Raw genomic sequence first — 27,574 nt, 5'->3', positions numbered from 1 at the left:
CAACCCAGACTCACAGACGGGCCTCCATGGCAGAGACACCAGGGCCCTACCCAAGGAGGAGACAGAGGAGGGTGGGATCTGGTCTGGAATCAAGCCCAGCTGGGATTGAGAAGGCCACAGAGTGTAGTAAGAAGAGGTCCACCTGTCTCTTTCACTCCCTGGCTACTCTGAACTTCAGTCTCTTCTTCCATGAATGTGGTAACAGTACCCGCCTCATGGAAATGTCAGATTTGGAATTCTTGTCTTTCATGTGCCAGGCACATGTAGTTGGCCCTAGGAGATGGTGGGACAGGAGCTAGTTTTAATTGGGGAGCTGGATTTACTTAGGCACAATGAGGCATACTTGGGGTGTCAAGAGAAATTAACATTTTATTTCTTTAATTTTTTTTTAGACAGAGTCTTGCTCTGTCGCCCAGAGTGGAGTATAGTGGCGCGATCTCGACTAACTGAAAACTCTACCTCCCAGGTTCAAGCGATTCTCGTGCCTCAGCCTTCCAAGTAGCTAGCATTACAGGCATGCGCCACCCACCTGGCTAATTTTTGTATTTTTTAGTGAGACAGGGTTTCTCCATGTTGCCAGGATGGTTTTGAACTCCTGGCCTCAAGTGATCCACCCACCTCAGCCTCTCGAAGTGCTGGTATTACAGTGAGTCCAGAAGTAAAATGAAATTAACATTTTAGAAAGTCATAGGCCAGGCATGGTGGCTCATGCCTGTAATCCCAGCATTTTGGGAGGCTGAGGGTGGGTGGATCACCTGAGGTCAGGAGTTCGAGACCAACCTGGCCAACATGGGGAAACATGGGGAAACCCCGTCTCTGCTAAAAGTACAAAAATTAGCCGGGCATGGTGGCGGGTGCCTATAATTCCAGCTACTCAGGAGGCTGAGGCAGGAGAATCGCTTGAACCTGGGAGGCGGAGGTTGCAATGAGCTGAGATCCTGCCATTGCACTCCAGCCTGGGCAACAAGAATGAGACTCTGTCTCAAGAAAGCAAGAGAGAGAGAGAGAGAAAGAGGAAGAAAGAAATATTTAGGTTCAGATAAACATGGTAAATAAACATACACATTTATTTTCAATCTCTCCTGAATTTGCACTAGAACAACACTGAAGAGATGTTTGGGTTTTTTCTTTTTTTGAGATGGCTTCTTGCTGTGTTGTCCAGGCTGGAGTGCAGTGGCATGATCCTAGCTCACTGCACCCTCAAACTCCTGGGTTCAAGCGATCCTCCCAACTCATCCTCCTGAGTAGTTGGGACTACAGGTGTGTGCCACCACATCCAGCTAATTTCTTAATTTTTTTTTGTAGAGAGGGGTCTTGCTATGTTGCCCAGGCTGGTCTTGAACTCCTGGGCTCAAGCAATTCTCCTTTCTCAGTCTCCCAAAGTGTTGGGATTACAGGTGTGAGCCACCACATGCAGCTATGAAGATAAATTTTTTTAAAAGAGCTAGTGGTAGGGGATGAGGAGAAGCAATCAGTGTCCATCTGGAAACCCTAGATGTTCAGTAACTGGCCACATGTTGGCCTCTAGAAATGAGGCTGCCACTGGGGCCAGGAACAGAATTGGTTTAAAAGTCTTTGCATCTGGGCACAGTGGCTCACGCCTATAATCCTGGCATTTTGAGAGGCCAAGGTGGGTGAATCACTTGAGGCCAGGAGTTCAAGACCAGCCTGGCCAACATGGCGAAACCCTGTCTCTACTAAAAATACAAAAGTTAGCTGGGTGTGGTGGCGCACGCCTGTAATCCAAGCTCCTCAGGTGGCTGAGTCAGGACAATCACTTGAACCTGGGAGGCAGAGGTTGCAGTGAGCTGAGATCACGCTGCTGCACTCCAGCCTGGGAGACAGAGTAAGATTCTCAAAAAAACAAAAAAAAAAACCAAAAAAAAACACTGGCCATGCACAGTGGCTCACACCTGTAATCCAAGCACTTTGGGAAGCTGAGGTGGGAGGATTGCTTGAGCCCAGCAGTTCCAGACCAGCCTGGGCAACAGAGTGAGACCCTGTCTCTACAAAAAAATAAAAAATAAAATTATTCAAGTGTGGTGTCGCATGCCTCCAGTCCCAACTACTCAGGAGGCTGAGGAGGGAGGACTGTTTGAGCCCAGAAGTTCGAGGCTACAGTGAGCCATGAATGCACCACTGCACTCCAGCCTGGGTGACAGAGGGAGACCCTACCTCTAAAAACAAAACAAAACAAAAATAAAAACACCTTAGATCCCCTGCCCCGTCCCCGTTCCTGCCTTGCCTGATGACTACTCGTTGCCTGGTGACTGTTCCCCTTGCCTGGTGACTGTTCCTCTAGCTGATGTCTGGTATGGACACTTGGTCTCCTGAGAGGATGACAGAGAATTATTGGATAGAGGGATCCCAGGCAGGAGGGACTGAAAAAGGTAGATGAAGTGAACATGTGTATTCTTTTTCTTTTTAAGATGGAGTCTCACTCTGTCGCCCAGGCTGGAGTGCAGTGGTGCGACCTCAGCTCACTGCAAGCTCCGCCTCCCGGGTTCACGCCATTCTCCTGCCTCAGCCTCCCGAGTAGCTGGGACTACAGGTGCCCGCCACCACGCCTGGCTAATTTTTTGTATTTTTAGTAGAGATGGGGTTTCACTGTGTTGGCCAGGCTGGTCTCGATCTCCTGACCTCGTGATCTGCCCGCCTCGGCCTCCCAAAGTGCTGGGATTACAGGCGTGAGCCACCTTGTCCGGCCAAACGCGCTGTACTCTAAGTCCCCCTTACCCCCACGCGGCTCCCTGAGCCCTGGTGGCCACGCCTACTCCCTCTACAATGGAGATTACAGGAAACTTCTCTGGAGAAAACAGCTGGTCCTCTGAGAAATAAGAGAAGGTGATACAGGCATTAAATATGAACAAAAACGCCACTGAATATGTGACTATGAATATTCATGAGCATGAATATTCATGTTGTATAAATATTCAGCTCTGGGAAATGAAAAATATCACAGAAATAAGAAACTGCACAGAAGTGTTAGAAGATAAAGATAAGAAAATATTTCAGGAACTAGAACAGAAAGGAAACAGCCCAGGGGCGGGGGCTCACACCTGTAATCCCAGCACTTTGGGAGGCCAAGGCGGGCGGATCACTTGAGGTCAGGAGTTCGAGACCAGCCTGGCCAACATGGTGAAACCCCATCTCTACTAAAAATACAAAAACTAGCCGGGCATGGTGGCAGGTGCCTGTAGTCTCAGCTACTCAGGAGAATGAGGCCGTAGAATTGGGAGGCAGAGGTTACAGTGAGCTGAGATCATGCCACTGCACTCCAGCCTGGGGAACAGAGTGACTTCATCTCAAAAAAAAAACAAAAACAGGAGCCAAAAGAGAAGAACATTAGAGAACCTATTTACAGAAAAGGGGAATCGAGAAAAAGGAGGGGAGAAAATCAAATAATTAATTCAAGAAAATTCCCCAGATTGATAAGGGTGTTTCTTGATTGAAAGGGCCCCTAGGAGCCCAGGACAGTGGATGGAAAAAGGCTCACATCAAAACACCTCATTGTGGCTGGGCGACGTGGCTCATACCTGTAATCCCAGTGCGTTGGGAGGCTGAGATGGGAGGATCCCTTGAGCCTAGGAATTTGGGATCAGCCTGGGCAACATACTGAGACCCTGTCTCTTAAAAAAAGAATGAGAGGGCCGGGTGCGGTGGCTCACACCTGTAATCCCAGCACTTTGGGAGGCCGAGGCAGGTGAATCACAAGGTCAGGAGATCGAGACCAGCCTGGCTAACACGGTGAAACCCCGTCTCTACTAAAAATACAAAAAAATTAGCCAGGCATGGTGGCGGGCGCCTGTAGTCCCAGCTACTTGGGAGGCTGAGGCAGGAGAATGGCATGAACCCAGGAGGCGGAGGTTGCAGTGAGCCGAGATTGCACCACTGCACTCCAGCCTGGGCAACAGAGCGAGACTCTGTCTCAAAAAAAAAAAAAAAAAAAGAATGAGGGTAGCAAAGAATTCAAAACAGATGTTCACACAAAAACTTGTACAAGTAGGTCAGGCGTGATGGCTCATGCCTGTAATCCCAGTACTTTGGGAGGCCAAGGCGGGCAGATCACTTAAGCTCAGGAGTTTGAGACCACCCTGGGCAACATGGTGAAACCTCGCCTATACAAGAAAAAATTTTTAAAAATCTTGTACAAGAATATTCATAGCAACATTATTCATAATAGCCAAAAAGTGGAAGCAACCCAATTGTCCATCAACAGATAAATGGACAAGCACAATGCATTCTGCCCATGCCATGGGATACTATTTGGCCACAAAACGAATGAAGTACTGGTCGGGCATAGTAGCTTACGCCTGTAATCCCAGCACTTTGGGAGGCCAAGGCGGGCGGATCACAAGGTCAAGAGACCGAGACCATCTTGGCCAACATGGAAAAACCCCGTCTCTACTAAAAATACAAAAATTAGCTGGGTGTGGTGGCACGTGCCTGTAATCCCAGCTACTCAGGAGGCTGAGGCAGGAGAATCACTTGAACCCAGGAGGCAGAGGTTGCGGTCAGCTGAGATCGTGCCACTGCACTCCAGCCTGGCAACAAAGCGAGACTCTGTCTCAAAAAAAAAAAAAAAAAAAGTATGTATATGTGTGTGTGTGTGTGTGTGTGTGTGTGTGTGTGTGTGTGTGTATATGTAAATAAAAATTAAAAATCAGTGGGGTAGTGATACCTGCTGCAATATGATTGGACCTTGAAAACATGATGCTAAGTGAAAGAAGCCAGACACAAATGGCCACATATTGTGTGATTCCATTTCCTTTTGAGATAAAGTCTCACTCTGTCACCCAGGCTGGAGTGCAGTGGCACAATCTCGGCTCACTGCAACCTCTGCCTCCCAGGTTCTCCTGTCTTAGCCTCCGGAGTACCTGGCATTACAGGCGTGCACCACCACGCCCAGCTAATTTTTCGTATTTTTAGTAAAAATAGGGTTGCACCATGTTGGCCAGGCTGGTCTTTAGCTCCTGACCTCAAGTGATCCACCTGCGTCGGCCTCCCAAAGTGCTGTGATTACAGGCATGAGCCACTGCATCCAGCCGTGTGATTCCATTTCTATGAAGTGTCCAGAAGAGACAAATCTGTAGTGATAGGATAGAAATAGACTAAGGGTTGTCAGGGGCTGTCAGGAAGATGGAACAGGCAGTGATTTCTCCTGGATATGGGGCTTCTCTTTGGGATGATGGTTATTATTTTTTGAGATGGAGTCTCACTCTGTCACCCAGGCTAGAGTGCAGTGGCGCAATCTCAGCTCACTGCAACCTCCGCCTCCTGGGTTCAAGCGATTCTCATCTCAGCCTCCTGAGTAGCTGGGATTATAGGCGCCCACCACCACGCCCAGCTAATTTTTATATTTTTAGTAGAGATGGGGTTTCACCATGTTGCCCAGGCTGGTCTCAAACTTCTGAGCTCAGCTGATCCGCCCACCTTGGCCTCCCAAAGTGCTGGGATTACAGGTTTGAGCCACTGTTCCTGGCCTGTATGTTTATTTTTTATTGTTGTATTTTATTTTTTGTAGAGATGGGGGTCTCACTATATTGCTCAGGCTGGTCTCAAAGTCCTGGCCTCAAGTGATCCTCCTGCCTCAGCTTCCCAAAACACTAGGATTACAGGCATGAGCCACCATCTTTGGGCCCTATATGTTTTAAAATGGTTAAAATGGTAAATTTTACATTATGTGAATTTTTACCTCCATTAAAAAAAAGAGTGAGCCAGGCACAGTGGCTCACGCCTGTAATTCCAGCACTCTGGAAGGCTGAGGAAGGAAGATTGTTTGAGGCCAAGGGTTCAAGACCAGGCTGGGCAACATAGTGAGATCTCATCTCTACTAGAAAATGTTCAAAAATTAGCTAGGTATCGTGGTGTGTTCTGTAATCTCAGCTACTTGGGAGGCCAAGGCAGGAGGATCACTTGAACCCAGGAGTTCAGGCTGCAGTGAGCCATGATCGCACCACTGCACTCCAGTATGGGTGACAAAGTGAGAGCGTGTTGAAAGAAAGAAAGAGAGAGAAAGAAGGAAGGAAGAAAGGAAGGAAAGGGAAGGGAAGGAAGGGAAGGAAAGGAAGGAAGGGAAAGAAAGGAAGGAAGGGAAGGAAAGGAAGGAAGGGAAGGAAGAGAAGGAGAGAAAGAAAGAGAAAGAAGGAAGGAAAGGGAAGGGAAGGAAGAGAAGAAAGAAAGAGAAAGAAAAAGAAGGAAGGAAAGGGAAGGGAAGGGAAGGAAGGGAAGAAAGAGAGAGAGAAAGAAAGAGAATAAAATATTTTGGCCAGGCACGGTGGCTCACGCCTATAATCTGAGGCAAGCACTTTGGGAGGCTGAGGCAAGTGGATTGCTTGAGCCCGGAAGTTTGAGACCAGCCTGGGCAATGTGACGAAACCCCATCTCTACAAAAAATAGCCAGGCGTGGTGCCCTGTGCCTGTAGTCCCAGCTACTTGGGAGGCTGAAGTGGGAGGATCGCTTGTCCAGGAGGCCAAGGTTGTGGTGAGCCGAGATCACGCCACTGCATTCCAGTGTCAAAAAAAAAAAAAAAAAGAATAAAACATTTTCAGATATAGAAAGCTCGAAAATTTACCTCCTCGTGCATCTTTTCTTAGAAAGCTGTGGGAAGATGTGCTCTACTAAAATAAGTAGTAAACCAGCCAGACGTGGTGGCTCACACCTGTAATCCCATCACTTTGGGAGGCTGAGGAGGGCAGATCACCTGAGGTCAGAAGTGCGAGACCAGCCTGGCCAACGTGGCGAAACCCCGTCTCTACTAAAAATACAAAAATTAGCCGGGCATGGTGACAAACGCCTATAATCCCAGCTACTCCGGAGGCTGATGCTGGAGAATCGCTTGAACCTGGGAGGCGGAGGTTTCAGTGAGCGGAGATCGCGTCATTGCACTCCAGCCTGGGCGACAGAGTGAGACTCCGTCTCAAAATAAATAAATAAAATAAAATAAAATAAAATAACCTAAAATAAGTAGTAAACCAAGAAAGAAGAGTCAGGGGATCCAGAAAACAGGAGCAAGCCCAGGACAGAGGTGAAACGGTTGACAGGAGACTCCAGGCCAATGGCCGCACTCCAGGGAGGCCAGCAGCCAGCCCAGCTGGGAGTGGGTCCCGGGAGAGACATCTTCAGAAAGAACTTGATAAAATTCCCAATGCCTCTGAGCATCTTGGCAGGAGATTTAGACTATTGAAAGAGTTGGGGTTGAATTAGTATTGAGACTATTAAAACTAGGCAGACAGGCCAGGTGCGGTGGCTCACACCTGTATCCCAGCACTTTGGGAGGCCAAGGCAGGTGAATCACTTGAGGTCAGGAGTTCGAGACCAGCCTGGCCAACATGGTGAAACCCCATCTTTACTAAAAATACAAAAAAATTAGCCAGGCATGGTGGCGCATGCCTGTAGTCTCAGCTAATCAGGAGGCTGAGGCAGGAGAATCACTTGAACTCGGGAGGCGGAGGTTGCAGTGAGCTGAGGTCATGCCACTGCACTCCAGCCTGGGCGACAGAGTGAGACTCTGTCTTAAAACAAAAACAAAAACAAAAAAAACACTAGGCAGACAATCATCAAAGATAGTTATTTATAGGAAAAAAAAATTTCTGGAAAGGAAAAGTAACTGCAATACATCATCCTCATCTATGAGTACTATCTACTTAGTCATAGTACTGCAAGCCTGGAGTCAGATCAAAATTTAGATATGGAATACAAAAATTAGCTGGGCGTGGTGGTGCGCACCTGTAGTCCCAGCTACTCAGGAGGCTGAGGTAGGAGAATCAACACTGTCTCAAAAAAAAAAAAATTTTAGATATGGACCAGGTATGGTGATTCACACCTATAAATCCCAGCCCTTTGGGAGGCTGAGACAGGAGGATTGCTTGAAGCCCGGAGTTCCAGACCAGCTCGGGCAACATATCAAGACCCTGTGTCTACAAAAAATTTTTAAAAACTTAGCTGGGTGTGGTGGCACATACCTATTGCCCCATCTACTCAGGAGGCTGAGGCAGGAGGATTGCTTGAGACCAGGAATTTGATACCAGCCTGGGCAACATAGCAAGATCCTGCGTCTACAAAAATTTTTTTAAAAACTTAGCTGGGTATGGTGGCACACACCTATAGTCCCAGCTACTCAGGAAGCTGAGGTGGGAGGATTGCTTAAGCCCAAGAGTTTGAGGCTACAGTGAGCTATGATTATACCATTGCACTCCAGCCTAGGCAACAGAGCAGGACCCTATCTCAAAAAAAAAAAAAAGAAAAAGAAAAACTGCTTTTAGGGTTACCATTTATTGAAGCTCTAGTATATACTAGACACCGTATATACAGTACTTAATTCTCACGAAAACCCACTTTTTTTTTTTTTTGACTCAGAGTCTCGCCCTGTTGCCCAGGCTGGAGTGCACTGGTGCAATCTCGGCTCACTGCAAGCTCCACCTCCTGGGTTCATGCCATTCTCCTGCCTCAGCCTCCCGAGTAACTGGGATTATAGGTGCCCACCACCAGGCCCGGCTAATTTTTGTATTTATAGTAGAGACGGAGTTTCACCATGTTGGGCAGGCTGGTCTTGAACTCCTGACCTCAGGTGATCTGCCCACCTTGGCCTCCCAAAGTGCTGGGATTACAGGCATGAGCCACCATGCCCAGCCCTGAAAACCCTTTTACAGATGAAGATGCTGAGGCTCAGAGAGGTTAGATAACTTGCCTAGGCACACACAGCTTCTAAGTGACAGAGTTTGAATGCAGGTCTGTGTGTCTGTCTTCAAAGCCTGTGCCCTTGCCTGTGTCAGCCCTGGGAGGCACTGGTTAACCTGTCTCCATCTCAATCATCCTTAGGTGTCTCTCCCTCCCCACTCCTGGCTCCCGTGTCCTCTGCATGCTGGAAGGGATGGATGGGATAAGCCTGGGCTGGGTGCCCCTGCCATCTCTGCCTGTGCCACTGCATCCTCTAGACCTGAGTCTCCCTGTGTGCCGACAGGTTGGCGGGACGAAGACTGGCGTGGTGCGGTACGTGGGGGAGACAGACTTTGCCAAGGGCGAGTGGTGTGGCGTGGAGCTGGACGAGCCCCTTGGGAAGAATGATGGGGCGGTGGCGGGCACCAGGTATGGTGGGCTTCTTCTGGGGAGTATGGGAGGGGGCTCCTCTCCCCAGGGTGGGCGCAGGGGATGGAGATGGGACATTGGAGGAAGCGAGTGTCCAGCATATAGTGTCAGACACCATAAGTCCTTTCCCATTCCCTCCTTCCCAACAGCCCACTAAGCTGGGTAGTGGGATTATCATCCCATTTTACAGATGAGAGTATGGAGGCCAGGAGGTCATTGTTCAAGGTCGCACAGTCACAGGCAAGCGCCAAGAGAATCTGTCCCTGTGTTCTCTTCTTTGTGTCACTCATGTCTAAGTGGGGTGGGAGCCCTCAAAAAGGAGAGGGAGGCTGCGTGCAGTGGCTCATGCCTGTAATCCCAGCCTTTTGGGAGGCTGAGGCAGGTGGATCACTTGAGATCAGGTGTTCGAGACCAGCCTGGCCAACATGGTGAAACCCCGTCTCTACTAAAAATACAAAAAATTAACTGGGCATGGTGACACACACCTGTAATCCCAGCTACTTGGGTAGCTGAGGCACGAGAATCACTTGAACTGGGGAGGCGTCGGTTGCAGTGAGCCAAGATCGCACCACTGCACTCCAGCCTGGGTGACAGAGTGAGACTCTGTCTCAAAAAAATTAGCCAGGCATGGTGGCATGCACCTGTAAGTCCCAGCTACTTGGGAGGCTGAGACATGAGAATTGCTGGAACCCGGGAGGCGAAGGTTGCAGTGAGCTGAGATCACGCCATTGCATTCCAGCCTGGGCAATAGAGCAAGACTGTCTCAAAAAATAAATAAATAAATAAATAAATAAATAAATAAATGAAAGGTGAGGCAGCAGTCCCTGTCATCTGGCATTGGGGTCCCCTGAATGACACATGAAATAATCAGACAATGCCCAGCGCTATATGGCCAGAGGCAGGCCTCACAGATGGGTTCCAGGTCTCACAGCATCTCTGATGAAAAGGAATTGACTGCTGGCGTTGCTGGGTTAGGAGGGTCTAAGGCTGTGTCTGGGCTTATGGTAGGTGGGGGAGTGATGTGGTAAGTGGACCATGTCTGTCACGGATGTGGACTAAGGTGAGGCCACCTGAGTCCCTGTGCAGTCCCTGGACTGGATTCTGTGGTTGAGACAAGGCTGTGACTGCTCTGAGCAGGAGTGGTCACCATGGCACAGGGGAAGAGCTAGGCTTGGACCAGGCCTCGAAAGAAGGTAGGGTTTCCTTTTGGAAGAGGCTTGAGAGAGGCTGTGCTAGGCAGGGGCTGAGAGCACAGTATGAACAAAGACCTGGAGGTGGGAAAAGGCAGAATGGGGCAGCGGTTTCAAGTGAATCAGAAGCTGGATGGGGGCCAGGCATGGTGACTCACGTTTGTAATCCCAGCACTTTGGGAGGCTGAGGCTGGAGGATCACTTGAAGCCAGCAGTTAAAGACTAGTCTGGACAATATAGCAAAACCTCATCTCTACAAAAGATACAAAAATTAGTGGCACACACCTGTGGTTTCAGCTACCTGGGAGGCTGAGGTGGGAGGATTGCATGAGCCCAGGAGGTTGAGGCTGCAGTGAGCTATGATCGCACCGCTGCACTCCAGCCTGGGTAACAGAGCCAGACCCTGTCTCGAAAGAAAGAAAAAAACTGGATGGGCCCAGTTCTCGTGGTCCAGTGTGGAATCCGTGACCAGAGAGGTCTTGACAGAAGACGAGAATCCAGGGTTTCCATAACAATGCTTTGCCTTCCTGTTTGCAAGATGAATGTTTCTTTTGACTCACTTTTGCTTTCAGAATTCAGGGGTGGGTTGGACAGCAGTCCCCATCCCACCCCAAGGTTTCTCTTTCAAGCTTTTGCTTCTCTATGCAGGGATTCTGTGGGCAGAGAGCTGATGGGAATCCTTCATTCTGGGGATGGTCTGAGGGTAGCCTGAAAGTGGGGCTGCAGCTGTAGCTGGGGTCTCTGAACAGTCTGTGGGAGCCAAGCTTAGTGGGTGTTGGAGCCCAGCACACTGGAGGACCAGTCTCAGCTTTGCTGCGTAACCAGCTGTGTGACTGTGGGCAAGTTATTTAACCTCTCTGAGCCTAAATTTTCTCATTTGTGAATGTAGATAACTTTGGGGGATGGAAATGAGCATTCATTTAAAGAGACTGGCACAAAGTGGGTCCCAGTAATTATTTCCTACTTCCAAGAGTATTCTCATTGGCTGTTCACAGCTGCAGAGACTCTCAGACCCTACTCACCTATATCCTTTTTTAGAGAGTCCTATCTCTCCACCTGGAAGATTTCCACCTTGGAGTGTCTTTCCACATGGGCCCCAAGGAGGTGTCTTTCTCTCTTTCTGCCAGGCTCTGAAGAGGCAGAGGAGGCAGGGGAGGCTCTCCAGGCTTTGGGGCCGTGACAGCAGTTTGGGTCTCTCCTGCTTCCACAGGTACTTCCAGTGCCCACCCAAGTTTGGTCTCTTCGCGCCCATCCACAAAGTGATCCGTATCGGCTTCCCATCTACCAGCCCAGCCAAGGCCAAGAAGACCAAGCGTATGGCCATGGGTGTGTCAGCACTGACCCACAGTCCCAGCAGTTCCTCCATCAGCTCCGTCAGCTCTGTGGCCTCCTCCGTGGGGGGTCGGCCCAGCCGCAGTGGCCTGGTGAGGGTGGGGCTGCAGAAGGGGATTCTCTGGTGTGCGTTTGGGAGGGGTGAGGATGTAAGAGATCCAGGTGTTCTGGTCTGCCCCTGACTTACTCTAGTTCCAGTTTGGGATTTTTGAACGAAGAAGAAAATGCATATCTTTTAATAGGGAAAATTGAGCCATTTACCTTTATTGCTGTTTTTATATAACTGATTTATTGGAAGCCTAAGCCTTTCTCTGGAAGTTAAGGAGGGTTATACAGATGCAGGGCAGGGAGTTCAGAAAGGTTGGCATCAAACCCTGGATGAAGGGAAAAGAGGAGGCTGCTTGGTGGCTATGGGCAGAGGGCATTCTGTCCAAACCCAATCTAGGATTGGAGGTTCCTCCTTTCCCAGGAAAAAGTGGCCAAAGTGAGGGAGTCAGAGGCTCTGGCTATCAGGAGCTGACTCTCCTGAGATGGGGAGTTTCCTGAATCTCAAACATCAAGATTCCCTGCTGGGTGAGTCAGCAGGGGCCAGGATGTCAGAGTACTGGCAGGGGAAGAGCAGGACCCTGGGAGTCAAGGCACTTGGGCTCCCACCTGCTATGTTGCTGTAGATTAGGCTGGACAGAGCCAGCCTGCCCTGCAGTGCTTCAGATCCCTGAGACCCGCCTGCATCCACACCTTCCTGCAGCTCACGGAGACCTCTTCACGCTACGCCCGCAAGATCTCGGGCACCACGGCCTTGCAGGAGGCACTGAAGGAGAAGCAGCAGCACATTGAGCAGCTGCTGGCTGAACGAGACCTGGAACGGGCTGAGGTGGCCAAGGCCACAAGCCACATCTGCGAGGTGGAGAAGGAGATCGCCCTGCTCAAGGCACAGCATGAGCAGGTGAGTGGCAGGTGGGGCTGGGGGCAGAGCTTCTCCAGCCAGCCTCATAGAGTCTCACCCACTCAGAGCGGAGACCCTGGAGGGGGTGGGTGCAGAGAAATATGAAGATAACACAAGCAGTACCTGTCCCCCGCTTTCCAGAGATAAGCCTCAGTGACCTGGTGAATTTCCTTCCAGTCTTTTCTGCCTATGTATAAGGATACATACACCTACTTTCAGAATCTGGTTACAAGCTTGTATATCCTGCTTTTTATTTATTTATTTATTTATTATTTTTCTTTCTTTTTTTTTTTTTTTTTTTGACGGAATCTCGTTCTGTCACCCAGGCTGGGGTGTAGTGGTGCAATCTCGGCTCACTGCAACCTCCACTTCCTCGGTTCAAGCGATTCTCCTGCCTCAGCCTCTTGAGTAGCTGGGATTACAGGCATGTGCCACCATGCCCAGCTAATTTTTGTACTTTTAGTAGAGACGGGGTTTCACCATGTTGGTCAGGCTGGTCTCGAACTCCTGACCTCGTGATCCGCCCGCCTTGGCCTCCCAAAGTGCTGAGATTACAGGCGGGAGCCACTGCACCCGGCCCATTTCAGATTATTTTTTTGAGCAGATTCTAGGGTTGAATTTCAGGAAAGTGACTCCTTGCCCCAAGCCTTGGGGCTGCTGCTATCTTGTGTCTGGTTTTTTCTCTGATGTTTGTCTCCCGTGGGAGAGTTCCCTTCTGGGCCTCTGTCCCCATCTGGGGTCTGGCTTGCCCCTCCTTGGATGCCAGGATCAATAGGCCAAGTTCATGGCTGTGCTTTGATGGGGCAGAGACAAGACAGCAGGTTTGCAAGATAACAGGTCTTAGGCTCTTGTGGGTTGAGGCGGGAGGCAGGTACTGAGGGCAGGTGGGCCTAAGGGTCCTGCCTCTGCCTCTCTTGTTCCTACTGGGTCCCCTCCTTCACACCTAGGCCTACTGTGCATGCCCGGCAGGTGCCAGCAGGGAAGTTGGGGTGACTGGGGTTCCAGGCCCTGCTCCTTGCCTGTCTCCCACCACACCACCAACCTGGACCCCATACCCCGGAGCATGCTGACCCTGTCCTGGCCTTCCTTGGGGGCCCAGTATGTTGCAGAAGCCGAGGAGAAGCTGCAGCGAGCCCGGCTGCTCGTGGACAGCGTGCGGAAAGAGAAGGTGGACCTGTCCAACCAGCTGGAGGAGGAGAGGAGGTACGTGCTGGCCCACCCTCGCCCTGGGAGGACGTTCTCCCTGAGTCCCCTTAAGGAGGATGAGGAAGAGGGCAGGCTTGGGAATAGCGGACCCAGGTTCCAGTCCTGCCCCTGTCACTGCCTCTGGCTGTGTCACCCTGGACCGGTGACATTAGCTCTTGGGCCTCAGTCTTCCTATCTGTAAAGTGAGGTGTTGGTCCTGTCTTCTGCAGGCAATTGGGAGAACTCTTCATATAACTGGAGTAAAGCACCCAGCACGGTGCCGGGCACAGAGGGACACCACATTTTTTAAAATTTTTTTGAAACAGGGTCTCACTCTGTCACCCAGGCTGGAGTACAGAGCCACAATCACAGCTCACTGCAGCCTTGACCTCCAGGGTTCAAGTGCTCCTCCCACCTCAGGCTCCTGGGTAGCTGGGACCACAGGCGTCCCCCACCACGCCTGGTTAATTTTTGTATTTTTTGTAGAGATGGGGTTTTGGCACATTGGCCAGGCTAGTCTCGAACTCCTGACCTCAGGCTATTCACCCGCCTCGGCCTCCCAAAGTGCAGGCATGAACCATTGTGCCTGGCCTTGGAACACCGCATTTGTTCATTGCATAGAGTTCACTGTTCCTGCACTCTCCAGCAGAATATTGAGAAGAGGAATAGGCTGGGGGTGGTGGAAGGGAGGTTGGTTATCACACCAGGTGTCCCTGGGGAGCCATGCACCAGGAAGAAGGCTGAATGCCCCACCCCTCCACCATGAGCCAGTTCACACTCACAGTGCGCCCCTCCCCAACCCTGGACTGAGACCTGTGAGTGGAGCTCACAGCTCCTGTCCTGGGAATCCATTTCCCCTTTTTTCCCTCCCTCCCTCCCTCCCTCCCTCCCTTCATTCCTTCCTTCCTTCTTCCCTCCCTCCCTCCCTCCCTTCTTTCCTTCCTTCCTTCCTTCCTTCCTTCCTTCCCTCCCTCCCTCCCTCCCTCCCTCCCTTCTTTCTTTGTTTTTTTCAGAGTCTTGCTCTTGTTGCCCAGGCTGGAGTACAATGGTGCGATCTCGGCTCACTGCAATCTCCACCTCCCAGGTTCAAGCAATTCTTCTCCCTCAGCCTCCCGAGTAGCTGGGATTACAGGCATGGCCACCAAGCCCTGCTAATTTTTGTATTTTTAGTAGAGATGGGGTTTTACCATGTTGGCCAGGCTGATCTCGAACTCCTGATCTCAGGTGATCCACCTGCCTCAGCCTCCCCAAGTGCTGGGATTACAGGCGTGAGCCACCGCGCCCGGCCTCCTTTATTTTTCTTTTTTGAGACAGGGTCTCACTGTGTCACCCAGGCTGGAGTGCAGTGGTTTGGCCATGGCTCACTGCAGCCTCAACCTTCTGGGCTCATGCGATCCTCCCACCTCAGCCTTCCAGGTAACTGGGACTACAGGCACACGCCATCATGCCCAGCTAATTTTTTGTATCCATTCCCATTTTATACATCAGGAAACTGAGGCTAAGAGAAACAGCAGCCAAGGGACTCCTGAAATGCCCTGTGTCCAGGTGTCAGCCCTGTGCTGTGTGCTTCGCTGGTGTCATCGCTTTCAAGGCCAGATGCAGTGGTTCATGCCTGTAATCTCAGCACTTTGGGAGGCCGAGGCGGGCGGATCACCTGAGGTCAGGAGTTTGAGACCAGCCTGGCCAACGTGGTGAAACCCTGTCTCTACTAAAAATACAAAAATTAGCTGGGCATGGTGGCAGGTGCCTGTAATCCCAGCTACTCGGGAGGCTGAGGCAGGAGAATCGCTTGAACCCAGGAGGTGGAGGTTGCAGTGAACCGAGATCACGCCACTACAGTACAGCTGGGTAACAGAGCGAGGCTCCGCCTCAAAAAAAAAAAAAAAAAAAGTCACAAGTGGGACCCATCTCCCCTGCAGCCCTCCAACCAAAGACACCAGGCGGTGGGGACTCTGGCCGACTTGGTCCTGGGTCACCTCCTTGTAGGACACAAAGCTGACAGTGGACAGAGGTTTGCCTTGGCTTGGGATCCTCTCTACCTCCTAGATGATGCCCAGATACCTACATCTCCCTCCCCTGTCCCCAGGCAGCAGCCAGCCCCCATCCCCAACACCCCCACTTGGGTCTGTTCTGTGGGCTTTCAGCTGGCACCTGCGCTCCATAAGCTGTTGTTACTGTCGGATTCAGGGAGATGAGGGTGTATTTATATTTGCCTGAGACAGCCATAGTGGCCTACACATCTGGTTCCCATGGCAACGTGCCTGACGCCAACAAACAAACAGATCTTTTTTTCTTTTTCTTTTCTTTTCTTTTTTTTTTTTTGTTTTTTTAGACAGAGTCTCGCTCTGTCACCCAGGCTGGAGTACAGTGGTGTGATCTCGGCTCACTGCAACCTCCACCTCCAGGTTCAAGCAATTCTCCTGCCTCAGCCTCCCAAGTAGCTGGGACTACAGGCGTGCATCACCATGCCTGGCTAATTTTTATATTTTTAGTAGAGACAGGGTTACACCATGTTGCCCAGGTTGGTCTTGAACTCCTGGACTCAAGTGATCCACCCGCCTCGGCCTCCCAAAGTGCTGGGATTATAGGTACGAGCCAATGTGCTCAGCCACAAACACAAGGCATCATGGAGTTTTGTTCAGAAGGGGCCTGGGTGCAAGTCTCTGCATTGTCCTGTGCTTGCTGTGTGGCCTTCGGCAGGTCGCCTGCCCTCTCTGGGCCTCATTCCTCATTGCTATGCCGAGAGCTGTTAGGAGGCCCTAGGAAGAGCAGCTTTGAGCTTTTTTTTTTTTTTCCCCCAAGATGGAGTTTCGCTCTTGTTGCCCAGGCTGGAGTGCAATGGCACGATCTCAGCTCACCGCAACCTCTGCCTTTTGGGTTCAAGCCATTCTCCTGCCTCAGCCTCCTGAGTAGCTGAGATTACAGGGATGCGCCACCACGCCCCGCTAATTTTGTATTTTTAGTAGAGACAGTTTCTCCATGTTGGTCAGGCTGGTCTCAAACTCCCGACCTCAGGTGATCCGCCCACCTTGGCCTCCCAAAGTGTTGGGATTACGGGCGTGAGCCACTGCAACTGGCCCAGCTTTGAGTTCCTATGTGTGGCTGTAAGGTGGGGTGGGCCTATGTCTCTCCCCTGCGCTGTCTTGACAGGTGTGTGACAGAGTGTGTCTCCCTGAGGGTAGCCTTGATGCCTGGGCATTCCACATCCAGGGGCAGCCCTGGGAGTGGGGATTGGGTCTCTGACCCCCAATTTTGAGGCCTGTGATGAGAACAAGATCAACAGCAAAGGAAGCCCACTTTCCTTCTCTCCTTTCCTTCCTCCCCACAGGTTGTTCCTTGTGGTAGTGTCTGTTCCCCGCAGTGATGAAAACAGTGTTGTCAGCTGGGCGCGGAGGCTCACGCCTGTAATCCCAGCACTTTGGGAGGCTGAGGTGGGCAGATCACTTGAGGCCAGGAGTTCGAGACCAGCCTGGCCAACATGGCAAAACCCTGTCTCTACTAAAACTACAAAAATTTTTTATTGAGGTTGCATGCCCAGTGGTGTATGCCTGTAATCCCAGCTACTCAGGAAGCTGAGGCAGGAGAATTGCTTGAACCGTGGAGGCAGAGGCCTCAGTGAGCCGAGATCACACCAATGCACTCCAGCCTGAGCAACAGAGCAAGACTCTGTCTCGAAAAAAAAAAAAAAGGGAGGGAGGGAGGAGGAAGGAAGGAAGGAAAGAAAGAAGGAAAGAAAACAGTGTTGTCACTCACATCCCCGGGCCACCCCGCCCTTTATTTTATTTCCCACCACCCTGGGGAGGAAGGGTGTTGCCTTAAACACTCCCATTCTGGAGTTATTGGTGGTTCTTCCTAGAGTGCAGGTCAGCAGGTTGGGAGGTCTAGAGCTTTCCAGGACTGTGGGACATTTTGATGGCCTCGCCTCTGGATTCTGGGCCATTCTCATGGCCTTGCCTCTCTCTGCTGTTGCTCACTCGGTGAATCTTGTTGCTCTGGGCAAAGCCAGGTCAGCCACCTCTTTCCCTCCCCTGCAGGAAGGTGGAGGATCTGCAGTTCCGCGTGGAGGAGGAGTCCATCACCAAGGGAGACCTGGAGGTAACAGTCAGAGGCCCCTTCCCTGGGCACACTTAGCACCAGTGCCTGGCCCTTGCTAGGGCAGATGGTTGTGAGGTCCAGCAGCACCTCTAGGCCCCCCCGGGGAAGGGGCTGGGGGGGAAAATGGGGAAGGATCAAAGGTCTGATGTCTGAGGTGTTAGTGGCTCAGCCCCAGGAGCCCCCCAGGGAAGCTGTGCTCCCCGTGTCAGCAGCTGGATGGGGTGGGCAGGATGAACCCAGGGCAGGGCAGATGGGGGGCTGGGCCCCAGGATAGAGTGGCCGAGGTCCCCTGTCCCTTCTTCTTAGGCAATAGCCCTAAAGGTGCCCCTTCGTTCATCTTGGATTCCAGGTAAAATTTTGGCTGAAAGTAGCTTGCTGAGTCACAGAATTTATAGGTAGGAAAACTGAGGCTCAGAGACCAAGGGAGCTGGGTATGGTGGCTCACACCTATAATCCCGGCACTTCAGGAAGCCAAGGCAGAGGAGCACTTGAGCCCAGAAGTTCAAGACCAGCCTGGGCAACGTAGCAAGATCCCATCTCTACAAAAAATTTAAAAAGTTAGCCAAGCATGGTCATGTGCACCTGTGGTCCCAGCTACTCAGGGAGGCTGAGGCTAGAGGATCGCTTGAGTCTGGGAGATGGAGGCTGCAGTCAGCTATGATTGCGCCTGTTTTTTGTTTTGTGTGTGTGTGTGTGTGTGTGTGTGTGTGTGTTTGTGTGTGACTGTCTCAAAAAAAAGAATGGATGTTGGGGCACAACCCGGCGTCAGAGCCTCAGCCCAGCTCAGCATGTTCTAATTAAGTTTCCCTCTTGGCCAAGGGGCAGGCCATGTGGTTGCTCCTGGCTGACTTTTCCATTGGCAGCTGCTCTCCTGCAGGGGTTGGATGGACATCTGGGAAAAGCACCTGCATTTGCCAGGAACAGAGACCCCCCTCTGCCAGCTGCAGTCACCATGGGGGCTTACTGAAGGGCTGTAGGAAAGGTCACAGCCTCCAAGGGCAGGCATTTCAGGGGACTGGAGCCAGAAACAGCATCGGGAGCTAAGCCCATCCATGTGCCCCTTACTCAGGGTCTCCTTCCGATCTGTGTCTGAAGCAGGCTCCTCCTGTCTGTTTCCCACTGTGTTTCTCGGCTCTGCTCTTCTCCCAGGCCCGCCAGCCCCGCCCACTACCTACCAGCTGTCATTGAGAGAGGCTCTGATTGGTCCCAGGGATAGCCAATGGGCTGGCTGGCTCTGGATAGGGGTCCACCCCGGATCCCGCCGGCCCTGGCTGGGAGAGGCAGGGGGCGGGACAGACAGTGACAGCTAATTCAGTCCAAAGGGCTGCAGAATCCCCATGCAACGTTTTATTGTAGCAAACTGAATTGTGATCATATTCATGGCAACCAGAAGGCAAAATGACCAAAGTCCCACTCATCCCCTCATCCCCACCCTTTTTTTTCTTTTTTGGAGACAGGATCTCACTCTGTTGCCCAGGCTGGAGTACAGTGGCACGATCTGGGCTCACTGAAGCCTCCACTTCCTGGGCTCAAGTGATGCTTTGCCTCAGCCTCCCAAGTAGCTAGGACTACAGGCGTGTGCCACCACACCCAGCTAATTTTTGTATTTTTTTTTGTAGAGGCTGGGTCTCACTATGTTGCCCAGGCAGGGTCTCGCTATGTTGCCCAAGTGGGTCTCAAACTCCTAGGTTCAAGCAATCCTGCCTCAGCCTCCCAAAGGGCTGGGATTACATGCATGAGCCATCACATCTGGCCCCCACCCATCTTAAAAGTCAGAAATAAAAGCCAGAGCCCCTCCTTGACCTCCTGGCCCCCTCCACTTTATCACCCCACCTCTCTGCCTGTCTTTATTGCAAAACCCCCAGAAGGTTATCAGGCTCATGGTCTTCCCTCCTGTCCACACTGCCCCAGCTACACAATGAGATGCCCCCATTCCAACTCCCCAGCCTCCTCTGCTGGCGTCTCCTCCTTCCTAATCTCTGAACATTGTCCCATCCAAGGGCTCAGTCCCAGGCCCGTTCACCCCTTGTCCACACTCACCCTGAGAGCTTCCAGTCTGTGGCCTCCATGCCCTGGAATGAGCCCCTGTAAGTCCCACAGTCTTCCCCAAGCTCCCTGTACCATGCCCATTTGACATCTCCACCCAATTGAGGAAGAAGCAAGCACCTGTATCGATTTCCTGGGGCTGCAATAATGCACAGCCACAAATGTGTGGCTTAAAACAGCACAAACATATGCTTTCGCAGTTCTGGAAGCCAGAAGTCTAAAATAAAGGCTGGGCGTGGTGGCTCACGCCTGTAATCCCAACACTTTGGGAGGCCAAAGTGGCGGATCACTTGAGGTCAGGAGTTTGAGACCAGCCTGGCCAACGTGGTGAAACACCGTCTCTACTGAAAATACAAAATTAGCTGGGCATGGTGACGGGCGCCTCTAATCCCAGCTACTCCGGAGGCTGAGGCAGGAGAATCACTTGAAATTGGGAGGCGGCAGTTACAGTGAGCCGCGATTGCGCCACTGCACTTCAGCCTGGGCAGCAGAGTGAAACTCCTTCTCAAAAAAAAAAAAAAAAAAAAAGGCCTGAAATCAAGGTGTTGGAGAATCTATTCCAATCTAGCTTCCAGGAGGATTGCCGGCAGCCCCTGATGCTCCTTGGCCTGTATAACTGCATCAGGCCAGTCCCTGCCTCCTGTCACTTTGCTGCCTTGCCTGTGTGGCACTTCACTTGAACATCTTATGAAGACAGCAGTCACTGGATTTAGGGCCCACTCTAATCCAGTCCTAATCCAGTATGACCTCATTTTAACTAACTACATGTGCAAGACCCTATTCCAAAGAAGGTCACATTTGTTCTTTATTTTGTTTAAAACAATTTTTTTTTTTTTTTGAGATGGAGTCTCGCTCTGTCACCCAGGCTGGAGCGCAGTGGCGCGATCTCTGCTCACTGCAAGCTCCCCTTCCCGGGTTCACGCCATTCTCCTGCCTCAGCCTCCCAAGTTGCTGGGACTACAGGCATCCACCACCATGCCCGGCTAATTTTTTGTATTTTTAGTAGAGACGAGGTTTCACCGTGTTAGCCAGGATGGTCTCAATCTCCTGACCTCACGATTCGCCCGCCTCAGACTCCCAGACTGCTGGGATAACAGGCGTGAGCCACCATGCCTGGCCTATTTTGTTTAATTTTTATACAGATGGGTTCTCACTATATTGCCCAGGCTGGTCTCAAACTTCTGAGCTCAAGCGATCCTCCCACCCTAGCCTCTCAAAGTTCTGGGATTATAGGTGGGAGCCACCATGCCTGGCTAAGGTCACATTCTGAGGTTCTGAGTGGGCATGAAATTTAAGAAGTCACTATTCAACCCAGGACCACAGCCCAAATTGAACATGTCCTAACCACATCTATCCAGGCCTCCCCTAACACCACCCCCCTTACGGTTCCCATCTCAGGTATTGGCCCCCAAATCCACACAGTTGGCTGGGCATGGTGGCTCACACCTGTAATCCCAGTGCTTTGGGAGCCTGAGACAGGAAGATTGCTTGAGCCCAAGAGTTTGAGACCAGCCTGGGCAACATAGCAAGACCGTGTTTCTACAAAAATATTTTTTAAAAATGCGGGCATGGTGGCACATGCTTGTAATCCAAGCACTTTGGGAAGCCAAGGCGGGAGGATTGATTAAGCCCAGGAGTTCGAGACCAGCCTGGGCAACGTAGGGAGACCTTGTCTCTACCCCAAATGGAAAAATTATCCAGGTATGGTAATGCATGCCTATGGTCCCAGCTACGCGGGAGGTTGAGGTGGGAGGATCGCTTGAGTCCGGGCAGTTGAGGCTGCAGTGAGCTGTGATCACACCACTGTACTCCAGCCTGGGCAACAAAGCAAGAGCAAGACCTTGTCTCAAAAAATAAAAAATAAAGGCCGGGCGGGGTGGCTCACGCCTGTAATCCCAGCACTTTGGGAGGCCGAGGTGGGCGGATCATGAGGTCAGGACTTTGAGACCAGCCTGACCAACATAGTGAAACCCCGTCTCTAGTAAAAATACAAAAACTTAGCCGGGCCTGGTGGTGGGCGCCTGTAATCCCAGCTATCCAGGAGGCTGAGGTAGGAGAATTGCTTGAACCTGGGAGGCGGAGGTTGCAGTGAGCCGAGATCGCGTCATTGCACTCCAGCCTAGGCGACAGTGCGAGACTCCATCTCAAAATAAATAAATAAATAAATAAATAAAAATAAATAAAATAAATAAAAAATAAAAAACAAAAAAAGTCCTTTTGACCTTACCTCCAAAATAACGCACATCCCCACAGCTGCTTCCCTGGACCAGGCCCTAGCACCATGCCATGGATAGCCCTCTCCTTCTTCTTCTGTTCCTCCAAAGTCCATTCTCCACACTGAATCTAGTCTTTTTTTAAAATATCGTTTTCATTTTTAATGTTGGAAATTTTTAAGCCTATACAAAAATAGAGAAGACAGTATAATGAACTTTCATTTACCCATCACTCAGCTTCAACAGTTATCAACTCACCGCCAGTCTTATTTCAGCCATGCCCTGACCCAGGGCCCCCTCCCACATCCCAGACGTCATATGGCCAAGTATTTTTAAAATGTAAATCAGGCCGGGTGCAGTGGCTCACACCTGCAGTCCCAATACTTGGGAGGGAGAGGTGGGAGGGTCACTTGAGGCCAGGAGTTAGAGACCAGTCTGGGCAGCATAGTGAGACCCCATCTCTACAAAAATTAAAGTATTCTGGCTGGATGTGGTGGCTCACGCCTATAATCCCAGCACTTTGGGAGGCCAAGGCAGGTGGATCAGTTGAGGTCAGGAGATTCAGACCAGCCTGGCCAACATGGTGAAACCCTGTCTCTACTAAAAATACAAAAATTAGCTGGGCATGGTGGTGGGTACCAGTAATCCCAGCTACTCAGGAGGCTGAGGCAGGAGAATCGCTTGAGCCAGGGAGGCGGAGGTTGCAGTGAAACAAGATCACACCACTGCACTCCAGCCTGGGCAACAGAGTGAGACTCTGTCTCAAAAATAAAGTAGAAACAAAGAAACAAAATAAATAAAATAAAAAATTCACCAGGCATGGTAGCACGCCTGTAGTCCCAGCTACTTGGGGGGCTGAGGCAGGAGGATCCTTTGAGTCCAGGAGGTTGAGGCTACAGTGAGCTATGATGGCGCCACTGCACTCCAGCCTGGGTGACAGAGCAAGACCCCATCTCTAAAAATAAATAAATAAAAATTTTAAAAATATGGCTGGGTGCGGTGGCTCACACCTGTAATCCCAGCACTTTGGGAAGCCAAGGCCAGCAGATCATTCGAGGTCAGGAGCTCCAAACCAGCCTGGCTAACATGGTGAAACCCCATCTCTACTAAAAATACAAAAATTAGCTGGGCATAGTGGCGCTTGCCTGTAATTCCAGCTACTCGGAAGGCTGAGGCAGGAGAATCGCTTGAACCCAGGAGGCAGAGGTTGCTGAGCCAGGTTCCCTCCACTGCACTCCAGCCTGAGTAACAGAGCGAGACTCTGCCTCAAAAAAAAAAAAAAAAAAAAAAAAAAAAAAAAAAAAAATCCAGGCGCGGTGGCTCATGCCTGTAATCCCAGCACTTTGGGAGGCCAAGGTGGGCAGATCACGAGGTCAGGGGATCGAAACCATCCTGGCTACCATGGTGAAACCCTGTCTCTACTAAAAATACAAAAAATTAGCCAGGCGTGGTGGCGGGCGCCTGCAGTCCCAGCTACTCGGGAGGCTGAGGCAGGAGAATGGTGTGAACCAAGGAGGCAGAGGTTGCAGTGAGCCAAGATCACACCACTGCACTCCAGCCTGGGCAACAGAGTGAGACTCTGTCTCAAAAATAAAGTAGAAACAAAGAAACAAAATAAATAAAATAAAAAATTCACCAGGCATGGTAGCATGCCTGTAGTCTCAGCTACTTGGGGGGCTGAGGCAGGAGGATCCTTTGAGTCCAGGAGGTTGAGGCTACAGTGAGCTATGATGGCACCACTGCACTCCAGCCTGGGTGACAGAGCAAGACCCCATCTCTAAAAATAAATAAATAAAAAATTTAAAAATATGTCTGGGTGCGGTGGCTCACACCTGTAATCCCAGCACTTTGGGAAGCCAAGGCCAGCGGATCATTTGAGGTCAGGAGCTCCAAACCAGCCTGGCTAACATGGCGAAACCCCATCTCTACTAAAAATACAAAAATTAGCTGGGCATAGTGGCGCTTGCCTGTAATTCCAGCTACTCGGAAGGCTGAGGCAGGAGAATCACTTGAACCCAGGAGGCAGAGGTTGCTGAGCCAGGCTCCCTCCACTGCACTCCAGCCTGAGTAACAGAGCGAGACTCTGCCTCAAAAAAAAAAAAAAAAAATCCAGGCGCGGTGGCTCATGCCTGTAATCCCAGCACTTTGGGAGGCCGAGGTGGGCGGATCACGAGGTCAGGGGATCGAAACCATCCTGGCTACCATGGTGAAACCCTGTCTCTACTAAAAATACAAAAAATTAGCCGGGCGTGGTGGCGGGCGCCTGCAGTCCCAGCTACTCGGGAGGCTGAGGCAGGAGAATGGTGTGAACCAAGGAAGCAGAGGTTGCAGTGAGCCAAGATCGCGCCACTGCACTCCAGCCTGGGCAACAGAGCGAGACTCCGTCTCAAAAAAAAAAAAAACTAATTTAAAAATAAAAATGTAAATCAGATCCTGCCACTTTCCTGCTCACACATCTAGCACTGAGACACTAGATATCATCTAGGCTCTGTAGAGTGGGCCAGAGAAGACCCCCAGGGCCCAACCACCCCCCCCCCCCCCGCCTTGTCCCAGCCCTGTCTCACACCCCTGCCCCTAAGTTATCATACACCAGGCTTTTCTCTTTCTGGAACACCACAAACTGTGTCCTGCCTCTGAGCTTTTGTACATGCTAGTTCCCCTGCCTGAAACACTTGCGCCTCTTCCTCTTGTGCCTGCCTTGTACAAGGAGTCCTTCTTATCCTTCAGAACTCACTGTAAATTACATGTTTCCTCTATTTCACCTTCATTCCAGTTACTCTCTCCCCAGTGCTCTGTTCATAGTGCAAATCACAGTCTGGAATGATCTTCACTATTCTTTTATGGTTTGCATCTGCCTCCCCCGCCCCCCAGAATATAAACCCCTTGAGGGGCCAGGCGTGGTGGCTCACACATGTAATCCCAGCACTTTGGGAGGCTGAGGTGGGCAGATCACCTGAGGTCAGAGGTTCGAGACCAGCAAACATGGTGAAACCCCGTCTCTACTCAAAAATACAAAAGTTAGCTGGGCATGATGGTAGGCACCTGTAATCCCAGTTACTCGGGAGGCTGAGGCTGGAGAATCGCTTGAACCTGGGAGGTGGAGGTTGCAGTGAGCCGAGATCGCGCCACTGCGCTCCAGCCTGGGTGAAAGAGGGAAACTATGCCTCAAAAAAAAAAAAAAAAAAAAAAAAAAGTTTGAGGGGAGGAGTCCTTTGGAGTGGGACCGAATGAAGTTGCCCTTGAAATTGCGAAGCTGGAGGCTTTTTCTTGCCTGTGCGGGCTACCAGTTCAGTGTGTAGGATCATGCACCATCTATGAGGGTTCCAGACAGGGCTGTTGTGCCCACCGACGGGGATAGGGGTGGCTGGGATGGAGCTTGTGATTTTCTGGAAGAGACATGCTGACTTCTTGTTGGCACTGGAACACACTGCCAGGAGGGAGGCGGGAGAGGCGGGGGAGGGAGGGAGAGGAGAGAAAGAGAGAGGGAGGGAGACAAAGAGGGGAGACAGGAAGGGAGAGAGGGGAAAAGAGAAGGAGAGAAGGAGGGAGGGAGGGGAATGGAGAGAGAGAGGGAGGGAGAGAGGGAAAAAGAAAGGAGGGAGAGAGACGGGGGGCGGGAGAAAGAAGAGAGAGAAAGTGGGAAGGAGAGGGGAGAGAGAAAGGGAAGGACAGAGAGGGAGAGGGAGGAGAAGGAGAGGAGGGGAGAGAGAGAACTTTTTTTGTTGTTCCTTAAGGAAAATTCAAGAAATAAAATAGGCCAAAGGACATAATCATCTCAATGTCTCTTAATGAATTGCAGGAGTATTTCTAATCAGGTGATGTCCGTTTACACCTTCACCAATAGACAAGCTTCCGGGGTTTTAATACAGGTTTCACACCTAGATGCTGTTTTGCTAAGCCCCGCCCCTTCAGAACTGCCCTGCAGCTGCTTTAACCCCTTCTCTCCTGGAGTATAAAGAGGACCCTCTGGCTTCTCCCTAAGATGAACTTGGGTCTCCAAACTGCTCCCAATGTCCTCACCCTCCCAGCTTCCCTTCCAAGATCTGTTCTGTGAAATGCAAAAGCCAGTCTTGACACCCTGAGAATGCTGGCCTTTGTCAGCAGATGAAGCGGATATTGTCGAGCTGGGACAAAAGTGCCCTTGTGATTTGTGGAGACCAGGCATCCTCTGTGGGGTCCGGGGGGGTGGGCACCAATGGGGCCCGGCAGTGGGAGGCACAGCCCGGCCTCCACCAAGGAGGCTGGGGCCAAGAGGATCGTGAGGGGTCCGGTATATTTTGGAAATATCTTTCGTGTTATGGGTTCTTGCACTTTTAGCACAGGCCTCAGGGGGGAGTCGAGCGGGAATCCCGGGGTCCTTTATTTATTCCTCATCCTGTGGGTCTCCTATGTGGAGGATGCTTTGCCTACAACCAGTGACAGCCTGCAGGGGAACGGGAACAGGATGGGCCCCTCCCCAGGAGCAGATCCTTGATGAGGACCTTCAAGGTCAAGGGCTGCTGGTTGGGGGTTGGGGGGGGGACAGAAAAGCGAGGTGCCCATTGCTACCCCAAGCAGGGGCCAGCGAGGGAGGATGGCTGCAGGCCCCCACCGCCCTACACTGACCCAGCCGGGACACAGCAAGGGGTGGGCATGAGGCCCCACACCCCTCGCCTCCCCAGACTTCCTCTCTTTCGCTGAGCAATTCTGGCTCATGAATCTACTCTCCTCGCCTTGTTCACGGAAGATGACGCCTCCTCTCTCTCTCTCTCTCTTTCTCTCTCTCTCCGGCTTCTTCTTCCCTGTGCCCCCCTCCCTGCGTCCCCGCCCCCACCCCCCTACCGTGTCCACCCTGGGTGGACCAGACCCAGACGCAGCTGGAGCACGCGCGCATTGGGGAGCTGGAACAGAGCCTGCTACTGGAGAAGGCGCAGGCCGAGCGGCTGCTCCGAGAATTAGCGGACAACAGGGTAACCGCGCCACCGCACCCGCCTGGCCCGCCAGCCACCTTGCCCTTTGATGCCCCCTCTGGCTTCTCTGTTTCATTATTGACTCTCTTTCTTTAGCTGCTATCATTTTTTTTTTTTTTTTTTTTTTGCATCCCCTTGGAGGAGGGAAGTCAAGATTTAGAAATGTGCTTATGTGGCCGGGCGCGGTGGCTCACGCCTGTAATCCCAGCACTTTGGGAGGCTAAGGAGGGTGGATCGCCTGAGGTCAGGAGTTCGAGACCAGCCTGGCCAACATGGTGAAACCCCATCTCTACTAAAAATATAAAAATTAGCTGGGCGTGGTGGCTCATGCCTGTGATCCCAGCTACTTGGGAGGCTGAGGCAGGAGAATCGCTTGAACCCGGGAGGTGGAGGTTGCAGTGAGCTGAAATCGTGCCACTGCACTCCAGCCTGGGTGACAGAGCGAGAGTCCGCCTCAAAAACAAAACAAAAAGAAATGTGCTTATGTTCCCTGGCTCAGTGTTGCTTATTGGGGTGGAGTTGGGGGTGGG

The 27,574-nt window shown here is 51.3% G+C and overlaps 1 protein-coding gene across 4 annotated transcripts in view; it reads left to right on the top strand.

Moving 5' to 3' along the window:
• Positions 1 to 27,574, top strand: part of CLIP2 (CAP-Gly domain containing linker protein 2) — a 114,339-nt gene that overhangs the window by 55,371 nt on the left and 31,394 nt on the right. For 2 of the 4 annotated variants that reach the window (XM_001150007.6, XM_009453299.5), the window contains exons 4-9: positions 8,964 to 9,088; positions 11,489 to 11,702; positions 12,359 to 12,556; positions 13,656 to 13,759; positions 17,776 to 17,836; positions 26,940 to 27,044. In XM_001150007.6, coding sequence (XP_001150007.1) covers positions 8,964 to 9,088; positions 11,489 to 11,702; positions 12,359 to 12,556; positions 13,656 to 13,759; positions 17,776 to 17,836; positions 26,940 to 27,044 — 807 coding nt within the window. The remainder of the gene's footprint in view (positions 1 to 8,963; positions 9,089 to 11,488; positions 11,703 to 12,358; positions 12,557 to 13,655; positions 13,760 to 17,775; positions 17,837 to 26,939; positions 27,045 to 27,574) is intronic. The other 2 variants (XM_531035.7, XM_054655783.2) reach the window with 1 other exon arrangement.

Source organism: Pan troglodytes, chromosome 6 (genome assembly GCF_028858775.2).
Source record: "Pan troglodytes isolate AG18354 chromosome 6, NHGRI_mPanTro3-v2.0_pri, whole genome shotgun sequence".
NCBI classification, from domain to species: Eukaryota; Metazoa; Chordata; class Mammalia; order Primates; family Hominidae; genus Pan; species Pan troglodytes.
The sequence above is the reverse complement of the archived record's forward strand: the minus strand, read 5'-3'. Positions and strand labels throughout refer to the sequence as shown.